Source organism: Wasmannia auropunctata, unplaced genomic scaffold, assembly GCF_000956235.1.
Source record: "Wasmannia auropunctata unplaced genomic scaffold, wasmannia.A_1.0 LD336116.1, whole genome shotgun sequence".
Taxonomy (NCBI): domain Eukaryota; kingdom Metazoa; phylum Arthropoda; class Insecta; order Hymenoptera; family Formicidae; genus Wasmannia; species Wasmannia auropunctata.
The window spans coordinates 2,033,317-2,050,038 of NW_012026774.1; the positions used below are offsets into that span (position 1 = coordinate 2,033,317).

Here is a 16,722-nt window from a genome sequence, read left to right on the forward strand (position 1 = left end):
AGAGAGAGAGAGAGAGAGAGAGAAGGCATTGTATCTCGAGACTCGAGGTGCTTTGTAACCGGCCAGCTATTTAAAATCCAGCAACGCTATACGATGCCGATAATCGCTATGCCCGCTGGGCGTAATTAGAGCGGACCAGACGAGTTTATTATCTTCCTTTGAGCATTCTAACGAACGGCCCAGAGCTACGTGAAACGCACGTTGCATCGAATTGTCTTTGGTCCAGTTAGGCGCTTCTTAAGCGCAAATTAGAATACATTTGTTGTTGTCGACTTGGCGCGAAACCTCGGATCACGGAATTGCCCTGTCGAAAATGTAATCGCGCATTGAAAACAATGCGTCATGCAAACTCACAATGCAATGATATACACCTGTCGATACGACGTTTCGTTCTGTCATAACTGTTGATCTCGCCGTTTTCGTTGTGCAATCTGCGGAAATGAAATAAAACGCTCAATAAACAATGAAGATATATTTTCTATGTATAAATACAAATCATTTTTAATATTTTGGAAACTTAATTGCCTAGCCTTAATTAAAAAAAGAAATTATATTTAATAAATTCTATTTATATAAAAACGTGATGTAATACTTTTTATTTTATTTTTTGTGTTTAATTTTAATAATTATAGATCTTATAAAGAAGCATATAAGACTATGAGGCTAAACATGTTTGTATAAATAAATTTTAAAAAAGAAGAATTGGGGAAAAGGCTAATGAGAGTCGAACGCGATACTTACAATTAGTGCGCGTAAAGTTTAATTTTTAATAGTTGTACAATATAGCAGCCGTTTCGGCTCCGTTTTAAGCCATCTTCAGTGATACAAAGTTTAGCAGAGTTTCCTCATTCTCCACACACATGCCAAGGTTAACGCATTATTCAAATTGTGTCAATCGTGTTCGGTTACAATTTGGATTGACGTCTGCTATTGTACTTTAAGTAACTATTAAAAATAAAACTTTACGCGCACTAAGTACCGCGCTCGACTCTCATTAGCCTTTTTCCCAATTCTTGTTTTTTAAAGTGCGAGAATCCGTTAGTTCATTATTTCAATAAATCTTAGCTTATGTATTTTCTCTGTAAAATACCTATTTTTATGAAAGAGATATTATGCTCTTCTTATTCTACAACGATATCTGCTATCTCCTAATGTTTTCTGCTATCTGATAACGAGCAAAAGTAAATACTTAAAGTTATTTTTACTACATTCAACTATGCATATTTCGAAAATGAATAAATAAATTCTTTCGAAACTATAAGAGCGCACCAGGGTTTGCTTTGCCCTTATTCATACGACGCATTATCTAAAGTTTTCAAGTTATGGCTCCTTCGAGTCGACAAGGAGAATACCCGTTGGTCGCGGAGAGATGAAAAGAAAAAAAAAAGATATCGCTCTAACCGTAAAAGAACGCAGCAGAAGTCACGGACTTTCTTGATTTTCTTCGCATGAACGGCAGCAGATGTAATTTGGCTCGGCGCCGGAGGGTAAAGAAGATTAAACTGTAAAAAAACCAACGACCAGTTTAATCATAATAATTCTAATTACGCGAGAACAAAGTCAGACGAGAGATAAAGTTACTACAGAGAAACAGATGTAAGAAAGAAGGGATGGAGAGGTGCATTAGATTGCAGAAACGATGGGAGAAACGATGGGAGAGAAGTTCAGCTGCGTCGTAATGCCGCGATTACTGCTCCTTTTTTTCCCCGCATATAAATCACTCGGACACGAAGACAGAAAAGTAAATCTTTTTTTTTTTTATTGCCGCGCTAATTTCCCACTCGCGCCGAGAGGAAGCTGCGATTATGCTTCGTCTACGTTTCCTGTTCTTTATCGTAAATCAGATTCGTCCGTCCCACCCACTTTCCCTTTTCCTCTCGCTGGTCCATCGTTCTTTTCCTCCCTCCCTACTTGATCCATTCTTTCAATTCCATCGACCCTATTCCTCGCGAGGTCGTTAATCCTAATTTTCATTCAGTCTTTTCGAGCGTACCGCCTCTCTTCCTCGATAAAATGAGAATTTCGCATCATCGCCGGCGACTATTAATTTTCTCGCCCATATCTTTTCATGAACAATTACGTCTCGCAATTACTCAAAGCTAATCTATAATCAAGGCAGTTTTGTTTTTCTTGTCTTATTCTGCTTTGCATACATTCTAAAGTTTGCATATTGATTCTTGTATTGTATTCTACTTTCTTTCCGAGAATTATCGTAAAGAATATAATTCCATAATTTTTTTTCAACAAAATTACGCGGCTTATTTAGTCATAAAAAATAAAGACTGCCATTGTAAGAATTCATGTGTGTTTAATTGCGAGTTTACCGGCGTTAAGTCGAAACAAAAGGCGACAGGCACTCCTGATATTTAAATGCTAAGCAGAATCAGAGAGAGACTCCCTTTCCCGGCCCGGAGCTCATGAAAACCAAATAATCGCATTGTAGAATACATTTGAACAGCGTTGCCCTTCGGTTCGTTTATCACGTTGTTCGTAAATATCACGGTTTTGCGATTCAATCTGCACGAATGCTCGAGGCAAGGCGGTAAGGAATCTTTGTGCAGCTTTGATCGTCGTTTTCATTATCAGTACATCCGCGCGACTGACGAGCCGTAGTACTCGAAATTTGATCATATAACAAGAAATTGCGAGCCACGACAGGCGAGGCAGCGTTAAATCTGCATAGTAGATTCGAAAATCTTGCAAATTAGTATATATAAGCAGAATATTTCTCTTTCAAGGTACGCGAATTTACCTGACGTATGACGAAAACACGCGATTTTCTTTAGTTTCATTGAAATTCATTAAATAGAAAAGTGATTTTGGCAGGTTTTTTTTTTAACATTGATCGATTTTATAAATTCTTCCGGATGCAATTTTATTTTACATTGAAAACTATCTGTACTTGATATTGTTTCGAGAAATTTATAAAAACATTTCCAAGTATTAACTGCTGATTTTATTCACAAATATTTAAACATGTAAGTTAATGGTTACTTGACGATCAAACGATTGAAAGTGACGTAAAACACTTAATGGTGCATTGACCAAAGAAATGTTTCGTAAGTCATAAAAAGTTCGTTTGCAAAGGACGTAAATTCCCAAACCTAATTTGCACAGGAGAGCTCCGGGCAGAGAGATAAAAGAGGCAACCATTTCAGCAGCCATGATCGTTGCAAGAGTAGTAATCGTTCACGCGAATCTCGTTAAGCTTCCGATTTTTTCTATTTGGTAAGGGGACATGCTCAAAGCACAGTTTTTATGCGGGTATTGAAATGCGCAATGTATCTCTTTTATGAATTTGCAAATCGTTATTTTTTCGAAAATCTCTGTACACATGAAAATGCGCAAAATTAAAAAATATGGCAAATTAAAAAAGCGACATTTTAAAGTAAAATCGCTTGCATATTTATTCAGAGGAACTTGTTCAAAACAATTTTTTTGCTAACTCGCCATAAATATCCTACGCTTGAATATTATAGGCATATATATATTTTTTTTCTTAACTCGCTAAGAGAATCATGAAATTTAATTCATGCAAATGCATATAAAGATGATGTGTATAAATAAGAAAAATCATCCCATTGAAGTCGCTTGAATAGTTGGCATTGTCGTTTTTAGAGATGATTCCTGGAAATACCAATGTTTTACCTTACAATTTCGATAAAGGAACATATTTTATGTATAGTCTACATAGTAATATATAATATACATCCTCTTACGTATGAAATTTTTCCAGTCAACGGAGCATGCTATGTGTATACTCAATATTTTATGTAGATATAATATAATAATTTGGTTTGTACAGTCATAAGAAGCATCAGAAAAAAAGTTTCCAGTCACATGAGACCATTTCTTTCTTTTCAAAAGTAATTTGACTTCTTGATATATCTATCAAGTTTCAAACAAGAGACATCAGTTACAAAAAAAAAATAAAAATAAAAAGTTATTGCATTATTTGTAAAGGTAATATTATCTTTATAAATTGAATTTTGATTTTCAATGATTAGCGATGAAGGGAAATAAAAAGTTTTTTATACGTACATACATGTTATGAAATACCTGTCATGCGCAATTTTTTAATATCTTAAAATTGATATGCTAAATTATATTGTCTTATACTTGTTTAATATAGTATAACTAAATATTAATTATATATGCAATTTTAGATATTGTCAAATATATGCTAAATATACATACATCATATTTAGATGAACGAGATCATGATGAAGGATATAGACAAAAAAATATAAATACGTTGAATTTACTTACGCGCGGTCATTGCGCAACTCGGTTGGAAAAATTCTATCTAAATTCATATTTATATTTATATTTATATTTATATTTATATTTATATTTATTTCCTGTTCTCGTCTACATATGCAGATCGCAAAATGTATACAACAAAATATGAAATTATGAGATATTGATAAATATATTTGACATTTTCTAGGACTGAATATTATATATTTTTAACCTCATTTCTATTTAATTTATATATAAAATGTATTTACCACCACGCAATTAAAGATAAATTTTCAGCGAATTTTTATGCGATCCGATATGGAGAGAGATCCAAATGATCCTCCCACGCGATAGCAGCAACCCTCTGAATTCTTTTCCCAGCAGGTATAAAAGCTTACGTTAAAGACGATGACTTTCCAACCCTCATAAACAGCGCATGTTCAGAATCCAATTTTCGCGAATGCCCCGCAGCAGATGGAAGAACGATATAGGGCTGATGCAATCTTGATCGACACTTTTCAACCTCAAAATCGGAGAGTCTAAATAATCGGCGAGCTTTCATATACAATGTGATAAGTACAAAGAACACTATGACATCCACATGCAATAAGTAATTAATGTTATGTTATACGTGCTGGATATTTTACAATAAAAGAAATAATGCTATCCAAGATCGATAATAAATATAATATATATATAATATATATATATATATAAATATAATATATATATATATATGTACTGATGTCTCGCAACGTGTAATATAATACGACATAAATAGAATTACAACAACATAAATCGAAACCTTTATAAAATACATTCTGCGACATACTACGTTTATTTTATTTATTTTTAGATATTTATCATAGCATAGAATGTTATTGTTTATGATAAATTGTTTAGTATTTATGAGATATAAATATCAAGAATTAAAAATAAAAAAATATCTCCTTGTTTATAAAAACTAATGGAGAGTTCACACAGAGCGCTAAAACATAACAGTCTGTAAAATTTGTAACATCTATATTTCCGATATACGCGATTGTCCGATCCGCGATATAACGAAAACTGAAACTGCAAGGTGACAAACCGACGTATCGTGAAACTATTTTGTGAACTGTGGTCAACGGATTTCGCAATAACGTTGCCGCGTCATATCCGAAGTTAACTGCAGAAGATTGCCTGTAAATTCTCAGCTCCGACTTGTGTGTGAAAGACGTTCTCCCTTAAAAACTATTATCCTACCTAAGCAAAAGCTGCAGGATTATACTAGACCGAGGCGACCTACCCTTATTATCCTCACAGTAGCTGCCGAGGTATATTACGTGGGCTACATTATGGCATATTGAATGGCATCGTAATGCGCATTAAACATATTAGATCGCTATATCGTGGAGGGGCTTCAGGTAAAGGCGCGAGTAAAAAGGGATGATTTATGCCTCATCCCATGTGCAACCGCGGGAATCTTTTTCGTGCGAAGGTATTCCATCTCCCTGTTCTTAATTTTCCGCTACGCTCATCTCAGTCGTGTGGCAGCTTACTTATATGTCATCGTATGTATAAATAAATTTACTTATTTAATCGATAGCGCAACGGACAAAACCGGGTCGACAAATACCGTTCGCGTGGCATTCGAATGTTACGGCAAATGTAAATTTCGACATTAGCATAACACTTGTATACGACTACGTAATGTCAACTCGATCGGCGACATGTGCCGATGCACGTTTGATTGGTTAATTATTCTACGACAGTTTGTTAATAAAAAATCGAAACTTCTTATTTTTATATTCAAATTTTTTTTATTCAAACCGAAATATGAATTTGTCCTCGGGTCCGCTAAAATAAACGATGAGAGTTCCCGGCTGTCTATTAAAAGTATTTTTTTTTTTTATTGAATTGAACAACAACATAAAACGCGCGGATGATACGATCGCCGTGAACCATATTATTCCCTCTTGTTAGTAACAATACGGCGATCCGTAACGGGGAAAGCGAAACAACGTAAAGCGACATCGCAGCGATGCGATTTTCTGCGTTACAACGCGATCATTTCAATGCATGACACGCGATACGCGTTCACACGCACTAACAAGACCGTCGTGCTCGTTTCACATGTCCACCCAAGGCGGCGCACGAGCTAGATTCGGCATTAACCAGACTACATTATGCTCAAACGGAATAACATTCGGCGCCTACCTTTCGCGCAAGTACGCGTCGAAAGATATTTTATCATTCCAAATAAAAATATCCTGCGCCGTCGGGCGTTCTCCTCGCATCCTGATGGGAATCGCACGGACTGGCGGAAGCAGCGCAACGTTATGCAAAGTTCATTAAAACCGAAGCTCCAAGAACGGCTGCAGTGCAAGCAGCTCTTCCCCCTTCTCTCTCTCTCTCTTTCTCTTCCGCCTCTCTTCCTCCTCATATCGCTGAAGTCATGGACGAAGTGTTCTACCCTCTAAACTTGGGCAACTTTACCTACAGCCATCCCAGCCCCGCCCGCGAACTTGCCTGCACCTCTTGACCCTATATAGAGTGATTCGTGGCGCCAGCGACAAGTTGCACGTAAGATGCGGTCGCGCAAGTCGGTTGGGCAGTAAAAGATTAACGAGATTACACGCTTTGGTCGCCTCAACGCGTATAAATGCATCGCTCCATTAAGACGCTTAGATGTTCCTCCCTTGCGCATTGCTGTATGTACACTGTGTACACTGATTCTCATTCGTAACTTTATTCGAGAAAATTTTCATCGAAAACGCTTTCGAATGCATTTGATTATAGACTTTAAAATAAATTTTGCGTATAATATCTTGAGCCAAATTTTATGTCCTTTGACTTCTTCCTGCGGGCAACTCGCGTCGCAAATAATCGTATGAAAAAAATAGTAATATACGCTTTCTGAATAATCACAAGTAATCAGAAATCCATTTCGCCTGTTCTGGTCAATTACGGGCATATTATTATACTTCATTGAATCTATGCCGGGGTGAGCGATTTAATTGCGATAACTTCGTTGACTCGCATTCTGCACGCACACAGTTCGCCGAAATCGTTACAAGTTCGCATGTGACGCCTGGCAATCTGTCCAGTTCGAATGGGGACATAATTATCGGATAATATCAACCACACGGAATTTCGACCTGTCCATACAGCACGACGAAGTATTTGCATAAATCATGTATTGCAGCGAGTGGAAAGTGCCGCGCTCGGAATAGCTACGAGGAAGAATAAATCGGGATGTCGATACACATTTAAATATATGTATCTCGCGTGAAAAGGTCACGATAAAATGAAAATTTGCGGGGTAAAAGCAAGGCCAAATCTGCGCGGAAGTATCGGGCAAAGTTTGCGCGCGCATAAAAATTTCCAGGGATACGTTCCGTACCGTCGCTTTCAACTTCGTAACGAAGTATCGACGTGCATCAAAGGAATATACAAAGAGAATTTTCGACATGGATTTATAGCCGTTGCCGCAATTTCGTTCGCAGTCGCGCGATTGCAATTACCACAAATTTTAATCGTTTATTTGGCCGTGCTTGCGACTGGTATTTCAAAAGGATGATTCTGCGTAGAAATTACGACTCGAGGACGAAACAGCACCGCGAAAATGTTAACGCAAATTCTGTAAGAAGGTAAATAATTTTACAGACTCGATACCCGATGCAAATACATATAATTCGATCACTCGAACCTTTTGGAAGTCATATTCTCCGCATGCAAATATAAGCTTGGGCGTTAAAGTCAAATATTCACTGATAAACTTGCAATGTATTCGAAACATATGCGAAGCAACTGGGGCAAGCATATGAGTATAACGAATACAAACTCGAATTCGCTTCAATATGACTATAAATATAAAAAAAATATAAAAATGAATATAAATCGGTTTACTGTTATAAACGCAAAATGGCATGCTCGCGAAACCTGTCACGATATTATGCATCATTTATTTACAATTAATACGTATCGATTATATTATAAATTCATCAAAATCACTTGATCGGATTTTATTTTTCTCGTTTAAAATTATTTTGACATTTTACATGCGTTTATATAATTCCTCGAAGTAAACATGGAATATCCAACAATATTACCGATGTTAAAGACTGATTTTTTTATTTATTTAAAATTAATCTGTTGTTAATTAGAGCGGTAAATACTAACAGTAATTAAATTTGAGTGAACTTATTTGAAAGTTACTTTACTGTAATTACTGAGAATAACGTTGAGTATTCAAGTAGTAACAGATAATGGCTGTTCTCTCCTTCAAGTTTTTCTTAAAGAACGTTGATTCCTGATTAAAGAATATCTGCCGTTACAAGTTAGTAAGCCGGAAGTTCGAAACGGTGCCGTACAGCATCGCAAATGAACACAATAAGATTTCTAGATTGCAAACGTTATATTCCGCGTAGAAGAGATTTTATGGCTCGCGAAAACTTTTAAATTCAGAACGCGAGAAGTGGGAAGAATCGGAATTTGGGGCCAATGGCGAGTGTAAAACGAAATGAATGTAGTGGTGCGGACGCGATATACGGACGATTTTTGGCATTCGGCCACGATTCTCAACGAAATAAACTAACGACGAGATATACCAATGGGAGGTTGGCGACGAGGTAGATCGGTGGGAGATAAATAAATTGCAATGATGGCGCAGTCTCTTTCCTCCGTTGTGTCGTGCTTGCGCGTACCGAAATATATCGCTCGGAATTAATAGCGCGTCGTGACGGCGCATCGCCGCGAGGGAGATTTAAATCGGACGATATATCGCCTCCTCGCGCTCTCATTGTGCACCGATTCTTGGAGACCGGCGTTTTGCGAGAGCTCTTCCGCAGGAATACGTTATCTGCTAACATTCTAATAAGAGTCACGAAGCAGCATCATCCAATTTGGCCCAGCTCCTTTATGTCTCAATAAAATCGATTCTTCTACGTGACATCGATTCCTGATTGTGACTCGCGCAAGTACATTTTACAGCGTTTCGGGAAAGAGTAAAAATTGTTGCCGGTTACGCGGCTCTCGTTGAAACGATGGCGGCACGTGATCAAACTTGGACATTAGCGCCGCGTGATTCTTATTAAAGAGATGTTCGTACAACTATTCGAAATCAAGTCGCGAGCACGTAACGACGGCGATGTTACGGAAATCCGTGATACGAGAGAAGTTTAGCGTCCTAGAGTGAGAGTTGTAAGACTTCCGGTCAGGTCTTTTATGCTAATGTAATTTGGAAAAGAGCGCCGCGGCTTTTCCATTAGCATTTATCGTCTTAATTACAGCGATATTTTAGCTATCAGAAACCCGTAATGTAAAGTCACTTCTTTCGGAGTTCTACGAGGGATAAATGTAAAAATTTGGGACTGTTTGCGAAACCGTTGTCAGTCTCTGAGAGGAACGTTCGGTATAAGCGCATTTGTGCAAATTGATAATTAATAATTAATAATCGAATATAATAATCCCGGATTAATGTGACAAAGCTATAATATTCAAGTATAATATTCTCGTATATAAATCCTGCGATCGAGCGATAACCGCTAGCGGCACGTGCCTTGGTCGCGCTCTACAAAAAAAAAACCGTAAACATTCGCAACAGCACGCTTAACAATAAGTTCAAGGAAAACAGGCTAACCGCCGGGCAATGAGTCACCGGTCTCAGCTGATCACCTCCAAAACAAAGAGCGAGTCAGCTGAGCAGCCGTGTCACCGTCGACCTCTTTGTTTAAACTTGTTGCCATACGAGATTCAGCGCTCGCGAATATTCTAGAGCACGAGGAAATAAAACCTCGGGCTGTGAGATCCTCGGTGCTCCTCGTTTGTTAGCACTCGAGCCGAACCCGTGTTCTTTAACGTTAATGATTATCGAATATGTCGTCCCGCGATTGCTGTACGACCGTGCCGACTACGCGCACATCCGCGAAATTATCTCTCAGATTTTTTTTTCTTTTTATTTTTCTGATTTTTCATGTAAATAGTGTACGTAATAAACTGTTTTTTTTTTGTGACATAAAATAACTTGAATCGTATTTCCGTCTAATTCTCATGCATCTGGCATCCCGTCGAATTCCAGCCGCGACGCGAACACGAGCAGTGTGAGTACACCGCGATAAATATCAAGACTCTAAAGTTTTAATAACATCGAGCGTATAAATTTCAGTATATTTTAAGTATATTTTTTATTTGCTACATAAAAACATAATGATCTTTATAAATAAAAAAAAAACATTTAAAATATACTAAAAATTTATTGAACACTTATTAATATCGTGTCTGAAGCAAGAGTTAACGCAATCCTCCTCTCCTATGGCAGCAATTACGCACTATCTGATAGCTCTTAACAGCATCCTGATAAGCGAGTGCAAGCTTGCGACGCACTCGACTTCGAAACTGGTGGTCTCTTGAAATCGTTAACTGCTAGTTGCATCAGCGTGAGCTTTAACGAAAGGGTCGATGAGCGAGCCATTAGAAGAACGCGATACGTGATACGTCCCATTCCGTGTCCTCAATTGCCGTCGCCTTTGATTCCGCTGCGTCGTCGAAATCGAGATTGGATAATGATACGTGAGATCGCGTATTTTTCACTCGCGTTCCACGTGTAAGGTATCTTGATCCACACTGACCCAATCTGATTTCTCAATTACTACTTCACTACTTAATCTTTCAAAGATCTTAAAAAATAATGTAGACCATCAACTTACAGATAGAATTAACAGAAGAAATGTGAGAGAGAAGGGAATTATAAATCTGCAAAAATTTAGAAACATTTTTTAAAAGTTTTAAAAACCGCGTTCTCTAATTTTAAAGCGGGAGTTTCGGAAAATTTCTTTGCGAGATAAAATAATCTAAAATATATCGTGTCGACAATATATAACACCTTATACCAAATGCATGAATGCGAGGAATTACTTGTTTCATTCAATTACTCCCGCGCTGTTTAATCATACTTTAATTAAACTCCTCGCACGCTCTGCCCGTGGGAAAGTTTAGAAGTTAATACCCGTAGAGACGGCGATACTTTCATATTAGCGCGGCAGTCGGCCGACTTACGAGCGCCAGTATAAAACGAGTTAATTACGTTATGGCAACGATGCGCCGCGCATCTTCCTCCTTTCCCGTTGTTATTTCCCGCCGCGCCACGCGGAAACATCCCGCATCCAGACCTCGCATTCTACGTGAGACACTTCGCCTCGTGACACTGGGGGATTTCTCTATTTTTTATGTACGTTATACTTCTTCCACTTGTCCGACGTTTAATTGTCTTACGCTAACCGCTTTATTAATGGCCCCGCCATTCTATTAATATTTATAATCTCTGCACGCATATACGCCATGCATGAACGCTCATGCGGCTGCAGGTCCGATAGTCCGTGTCTGATTAAAACTGATAATTAAAGCTTGTCGAATCGCCGAATTGCTTCTTAACCGAATTTCCTCCGCGTATACGAAACTTTCGCCGGGGCGCGTATATTTTCCGACGATTTTCCGGACGACTTAACGTCAGAGGACTCGGCACTCGCGATAAAGTCACATCTTACGAAAATCTTCTTACACCGGCACGAAACACGGCGCTACGCCGGGATTTCCAATTCACGGGATTACTCAACACGATGAATTGGCGCACCCCGAGTGGGGCCGAGAGATAAGCCGGGGCGTAAACGAGCCCGACTACTTATTCACGATCTCCGCACCTGTGTTTCAGATGATGGCGACGTCGAGGCCGTGGTGCGCGACGGGCCGCAGCAGCGGGAATAGATAAGGCAGCGAGGGGCAGCGCGCCGTGCCAGTCATGTGTAGTGTCATGTGGCTTCTTCGGCTCCTGACGATCTATCGCTTGGCTCACCTCTCGGCATCCGGTACGCAGACAGGTGAGTGTGTGTGTGTGTGTGTGTGTGTGTGTGTGTGTGTGTGTGTGTGTGTGTGTGTGTGTGTGTGTGTGTGTGTGTGTGTGTGTGTGTAGTAAGAAGAGAAATGAAGGGCTGCCGTTGCGAATTTCGCGCGCGCGCGTCCACGCGATGAAACGATGAGAAATCGAGGACAGGAACAAAACGGACGGATCTCTCATGCCGTAAAATGAACGAGCGTTGCTAATTCCTTATAAATTACACCGCTTGCACGGTCAGATCGACAATCTGGCGAGATCGATTTACAGATCACGCGCGAATTGTATTTATGACTTATATCGCGCGCGTGCTACTGCGATGGCGCATGTCCAAGTATTAACAACCCGAATCCCCCGCTGCTTGGCCTGTCCGTAACAGAGCGACGCGGGGTGAGTTATGGTAACACAATGTCGTCCGCCATAAAGATCGTATCGAGAATTTCGAATCGGTCGGCCGACATTTAGTGTGAAGGGTGTGCGACAACAAACAGCTGTCCTCAACGTGACAATGGTGATCGTGTATAAAACGCTGCAAAAGCCATATATAAATTAATTTATAGCGCCATTCGCGCTATAAATTAATAATGCAGTTAAATAGGCAATAACGATAATATATGTGTTGATCGAAATTGTTGAACGAAGTTAGCCATATTATTTAAACGAGAAATTAAGCTTGAATTATCTCAAATAGATATTTGAAGGCTATTATTATTTTGTAATAGGTGAAGCTTCTTTTTATTTTCTTTAAATATAAATGCAGTAACTTTGATATAAGAGAGCACGCTGTGGTAACGATATAAAATATCATTATTAAAGTACGAGCGTATTACGTACGAACGTATTCCTTTCGTCGTAAACAAGATTTATTCATACATAGAAAGTGTCTCGACTGAGTCGTAATATATTTTTACAACTCCATGCTTTTCATCCTGATACTCCCATTTCGGTATTATACTTATGTGTCACACCATAATTTAAAGTCTAAACACTCCTCGCAGAAAATATAGAGACGATATCCGTCGCGGCTTTCTTTTGTCACAGTCCAAATGTCACTCGATGGAAATATAGCAATAATACGACGCGTCGCGTCGCGAAGGCCGGGCTTCCCACGCGACGGACATTCCTCCAAGACCATCGCGACTCATGGCACGCGGTAAATCATCGTCGTACGTAGCGCATGGTCACTGAGACTCGTATCGAATGCGTCAAATATCCGACTAACGTCCATCATCAAGGGAACGAGAGGATGCTTAGTCGCATCCCATAACTTCATGACTTTAATGACGATAGGGAATGCTTGGGCGCCGTACGTATTAGCGGCGTGACATCGTATTTATAGCTTGCAATCATACCCAAACAGCCTAACCAGATAACTAAGTAGCCAGTAAATGCGAGTTTGAATTATGAACGCGTCTGAGTTGTGCACTACAGAATGCTTTTTTTTTAATTTAAATACGGATATTAAAACAACCCTGGTTTTCATAAAATTACTCAACTCATCCGTGGATAACAAAAATATAAAATTAAATTATCAACTTATATATCCCTCTCGTACATTTTATATATTATAATATATTTTATTATATAAAATTTCGTGTAATATAATTTCATATTCGTGATGCGATAAATTTGTAACTCTCTTTTGCACATTAACGATCTTGTTACGTGCATGAAGGAGTAGGTGATTGAAGTTCATGTGCAGGAATCTACGAGGATCTGAAATGTACGTGTCGCCCGCGAAAGAGCCTATCTCGTGAGACGCGAGATGAATCTCCATGAAATTTAGATCACGGACGAATATAAATCCTGGATACGACAGAATGTAAATCCAAGAGACGATAATAACTTCCGACCGTGTCCTCCTACTACCTCGTAATACCGCGATACGACGTGTTGTTTCGTGTTATGCGTCGTTTCATATTGCGACTGATTAGAAGAGCCGATCAAATGTCTTTAGATGGCAAAGGGAACATCTGATTTCAATATTCGTTTTGACAGAGGAATCATTACGGTGCATATATCTTATTTCTTTAAAAACAGAATTAAAAGTTACTTCAATTTGATATTTTATTCAAAACTATAGGCTTTAATAAATATTCCACTTTTTCATCATAAAAATATACTGTCTTATCATAAAATTTTTATCGTAAAACATACTGTTTTATATACTTACAAGCAAACTGTTTATACATAACAAAAGCTTGAATCGCTACGTCGAAACAGGGAGAAAGAAAGGAATTGAAAGGATAATTACATAACCAGCACGCTTTGTTATACTAAAAGGCACAGTCTAGAATCTGTAAGAGTACAAAGTAAAATTTCGTCCGGATGCACGTCGTTAAATGATAGTAAATCATCGTAATTGAAACCATTCATCTTTGTCCACTTCTTTCATGACTTCTTTCTGTTCGTTTAACTTCGTTTAACGCGTGTCTCATTTCGCTACTTCGAATTAACTACGCAATTCACTCGCGGGATTGGAACGTATATAATCGTTAATAGTTTACGCAACGACGTGCCGGAGAATTTCGCAGCAATGTGGTCTCTTCTGCTGAAGACACGTTATCTCTCGATAGAGGCGGTTATTGTTCCTCGTAAGGCGGAAATGAGCTGAAGCGGCCCATCTTGGCATTGTCAGATGCAACAGTGCCGATATTGGCTTCGCATGATGGTGAGCGAACAGAACGCAGAACGCAATTATCGAGAGAGAGAGAGAGAGAGAGAGAATCTCTATTAAGACGACAGCGGAGGAAAAAAACGCGCTGTCGCGCCTTTCCGGTGTTTTTATAACGAATATTTTGCATCAAGTATTCGACTGAATCGCTAATCGAATTGAGATACAAATTGCATTCTATCGGATCAGGCCGTCAATTATTTTGCAATGAATTTAGGATTATCGGAAATGTCGGAGAGCGAAGTAATGGCACGTCGAAATATTAGCATGCCCGGTGTACTCTAAATTGCAGCGAGTAAATTTATTACATATCACAAACAGGCTTGGATATAACACGATATTTGAATTTTGCGCGTCAATGATAATAAGATTATAGGTATGAACCGTATGTGCTTCATGATCTCGTGTACATAGCTTCCAATTAAATCGGTCTTTATTAATTCTGCTACATTATTATTATGCATGTTACACATTCTGCAACTTTGCAAAATTGCAAGGATAACTTAACTGAAGACTACATACAACCGTACGAAAAATTATAGTAACCTCAGTTATAAATACGTATATAGCTTCGTTTTCAATTTAAGAAGAACGACTAGAACGAGCAAGAGGCTAATTAATTTGCCATTAGTCCAGCGATCTTCTTCCGCCGCGAGGCGGCTGCGTATAGAGAAATTGCCCAAAACAGGAGAATCGCTGCGGCGAAATACCGCCAATCGACGCGTTTCTCCGCCACAGGAGCGTCACGTCGCTCTGAGAGAAGAGAATGGATGCGCCAACGTGGACGTTCGAAACGCGTGCAGAATTTCTAATCTACTTGGTACACCGCGACGTGGGCGCGTACGCAAATCATGAAAGTGACAAAGCGATCGGCACGCCGACGTGTGCGATTAATTCCGAGGGAGATCGATGCCTAGCGCAGCGCGTTGCCAGCATCGCGGAATGCTGCCCGACGTCCTTGCGTACAGCATGTAAATTAAATGCGCCTACGTCGAACAGAACATGCCGAGAACGTGCTCACGTATTCGTTAATGATATGGTAACCTGCAGCATCCGGTCTATCCGTCTTTTCCGCTCTATATATATGTATCTCTCTTTCTCTTCTCTTTCTCTCTCTCTCTCTCTCTCTCTCTCTCTCTTTCTCTCTCTTCCCCCCTCTCTCTCCCCCCCCCCTCTCTCTTTCTGTTCCTCTCTGTCTCGCCGTGTGTTGATTAATTAAAACAGGCGTTGAAGAGGGATGGTCCTTGATTAAAGTAAATTAATTAGCGCACAGTCAAAATTATATTATATAATTATATATTTATCTATTTATAATATCCTCGTATACATACATAAATATGATAAACAAATAAAACCCTTATAATCGACTGTGTCGAGTTATTCGTCAGTCGGGTAATTCAGTCAACATCACTCTCACCCCGACGTTCACTTCATCTCTCTTTTTGACGTAGTTTAATCACTACATAGGCAAACTAAATCTGAATGTTACTTCGAATCAATACGACATGTACCGTGTAGAACGTATTGACACGGCGCGTAATGCACGTGCTCGTTCGCGTGCGTGGCTGCATGACGTATGCAATACCCGCAACGGGAGAACTACTCGAACATGCAACCGAGCGTTCGCCGTGAGTCCATCCGTATATGTATACCTGCAATTCTCGCAATTTATAGTATCTGCAACGCGTTGCACCTGCAACACGTTTGTCATAAATCGGCCGATTCTACGAATCGGTCTCGCGAAGCTATCCATGGTGTAAGGTGTAATGCGTACAATATATTCTCTATATTTGCGAACATTACACGAATATCGTAAATCGAATATGTAGAAGAAAACTCACGACGCGAACATTTTATAACGTCAAATTTTGTAAGACGCTAGTGAGAAGTAAATGGGATAGGAAATGATAAACGTAATTTCAAGTACGATTATTTG

The 16,722-nt window shown here is 39.1% G+C and overlaps 1 protein-coding gene across 2 annotated transcripts in view; it reads left to right on the top strand.

Annotated features, from left to right (window-relative positions):
- LOC105462410 (limbic system-associated membrane protein) overlaps positions 1 to 16,722 on the top strand; it is a 50,300-nt gene that overhangs the window by 9,230 nt on the left and 24,348 nt on the right. For both annotated transcript variants that reach the window (XM_011708984.1, XM_011708975.1), the window contains one exon: positions 11,933 to 12,098. In XM_011708984.1, the coding sequence (XP_011707286.1) occupies positions 12,020 to 12,098 (79 nt within the window). In that variant the 5' untranslated portion in view covers positions 11,933 to 12,019. The remainder of the gene's footprint in view (positions 1 to 11,932; positions 12,099 to 16,722) is intronic.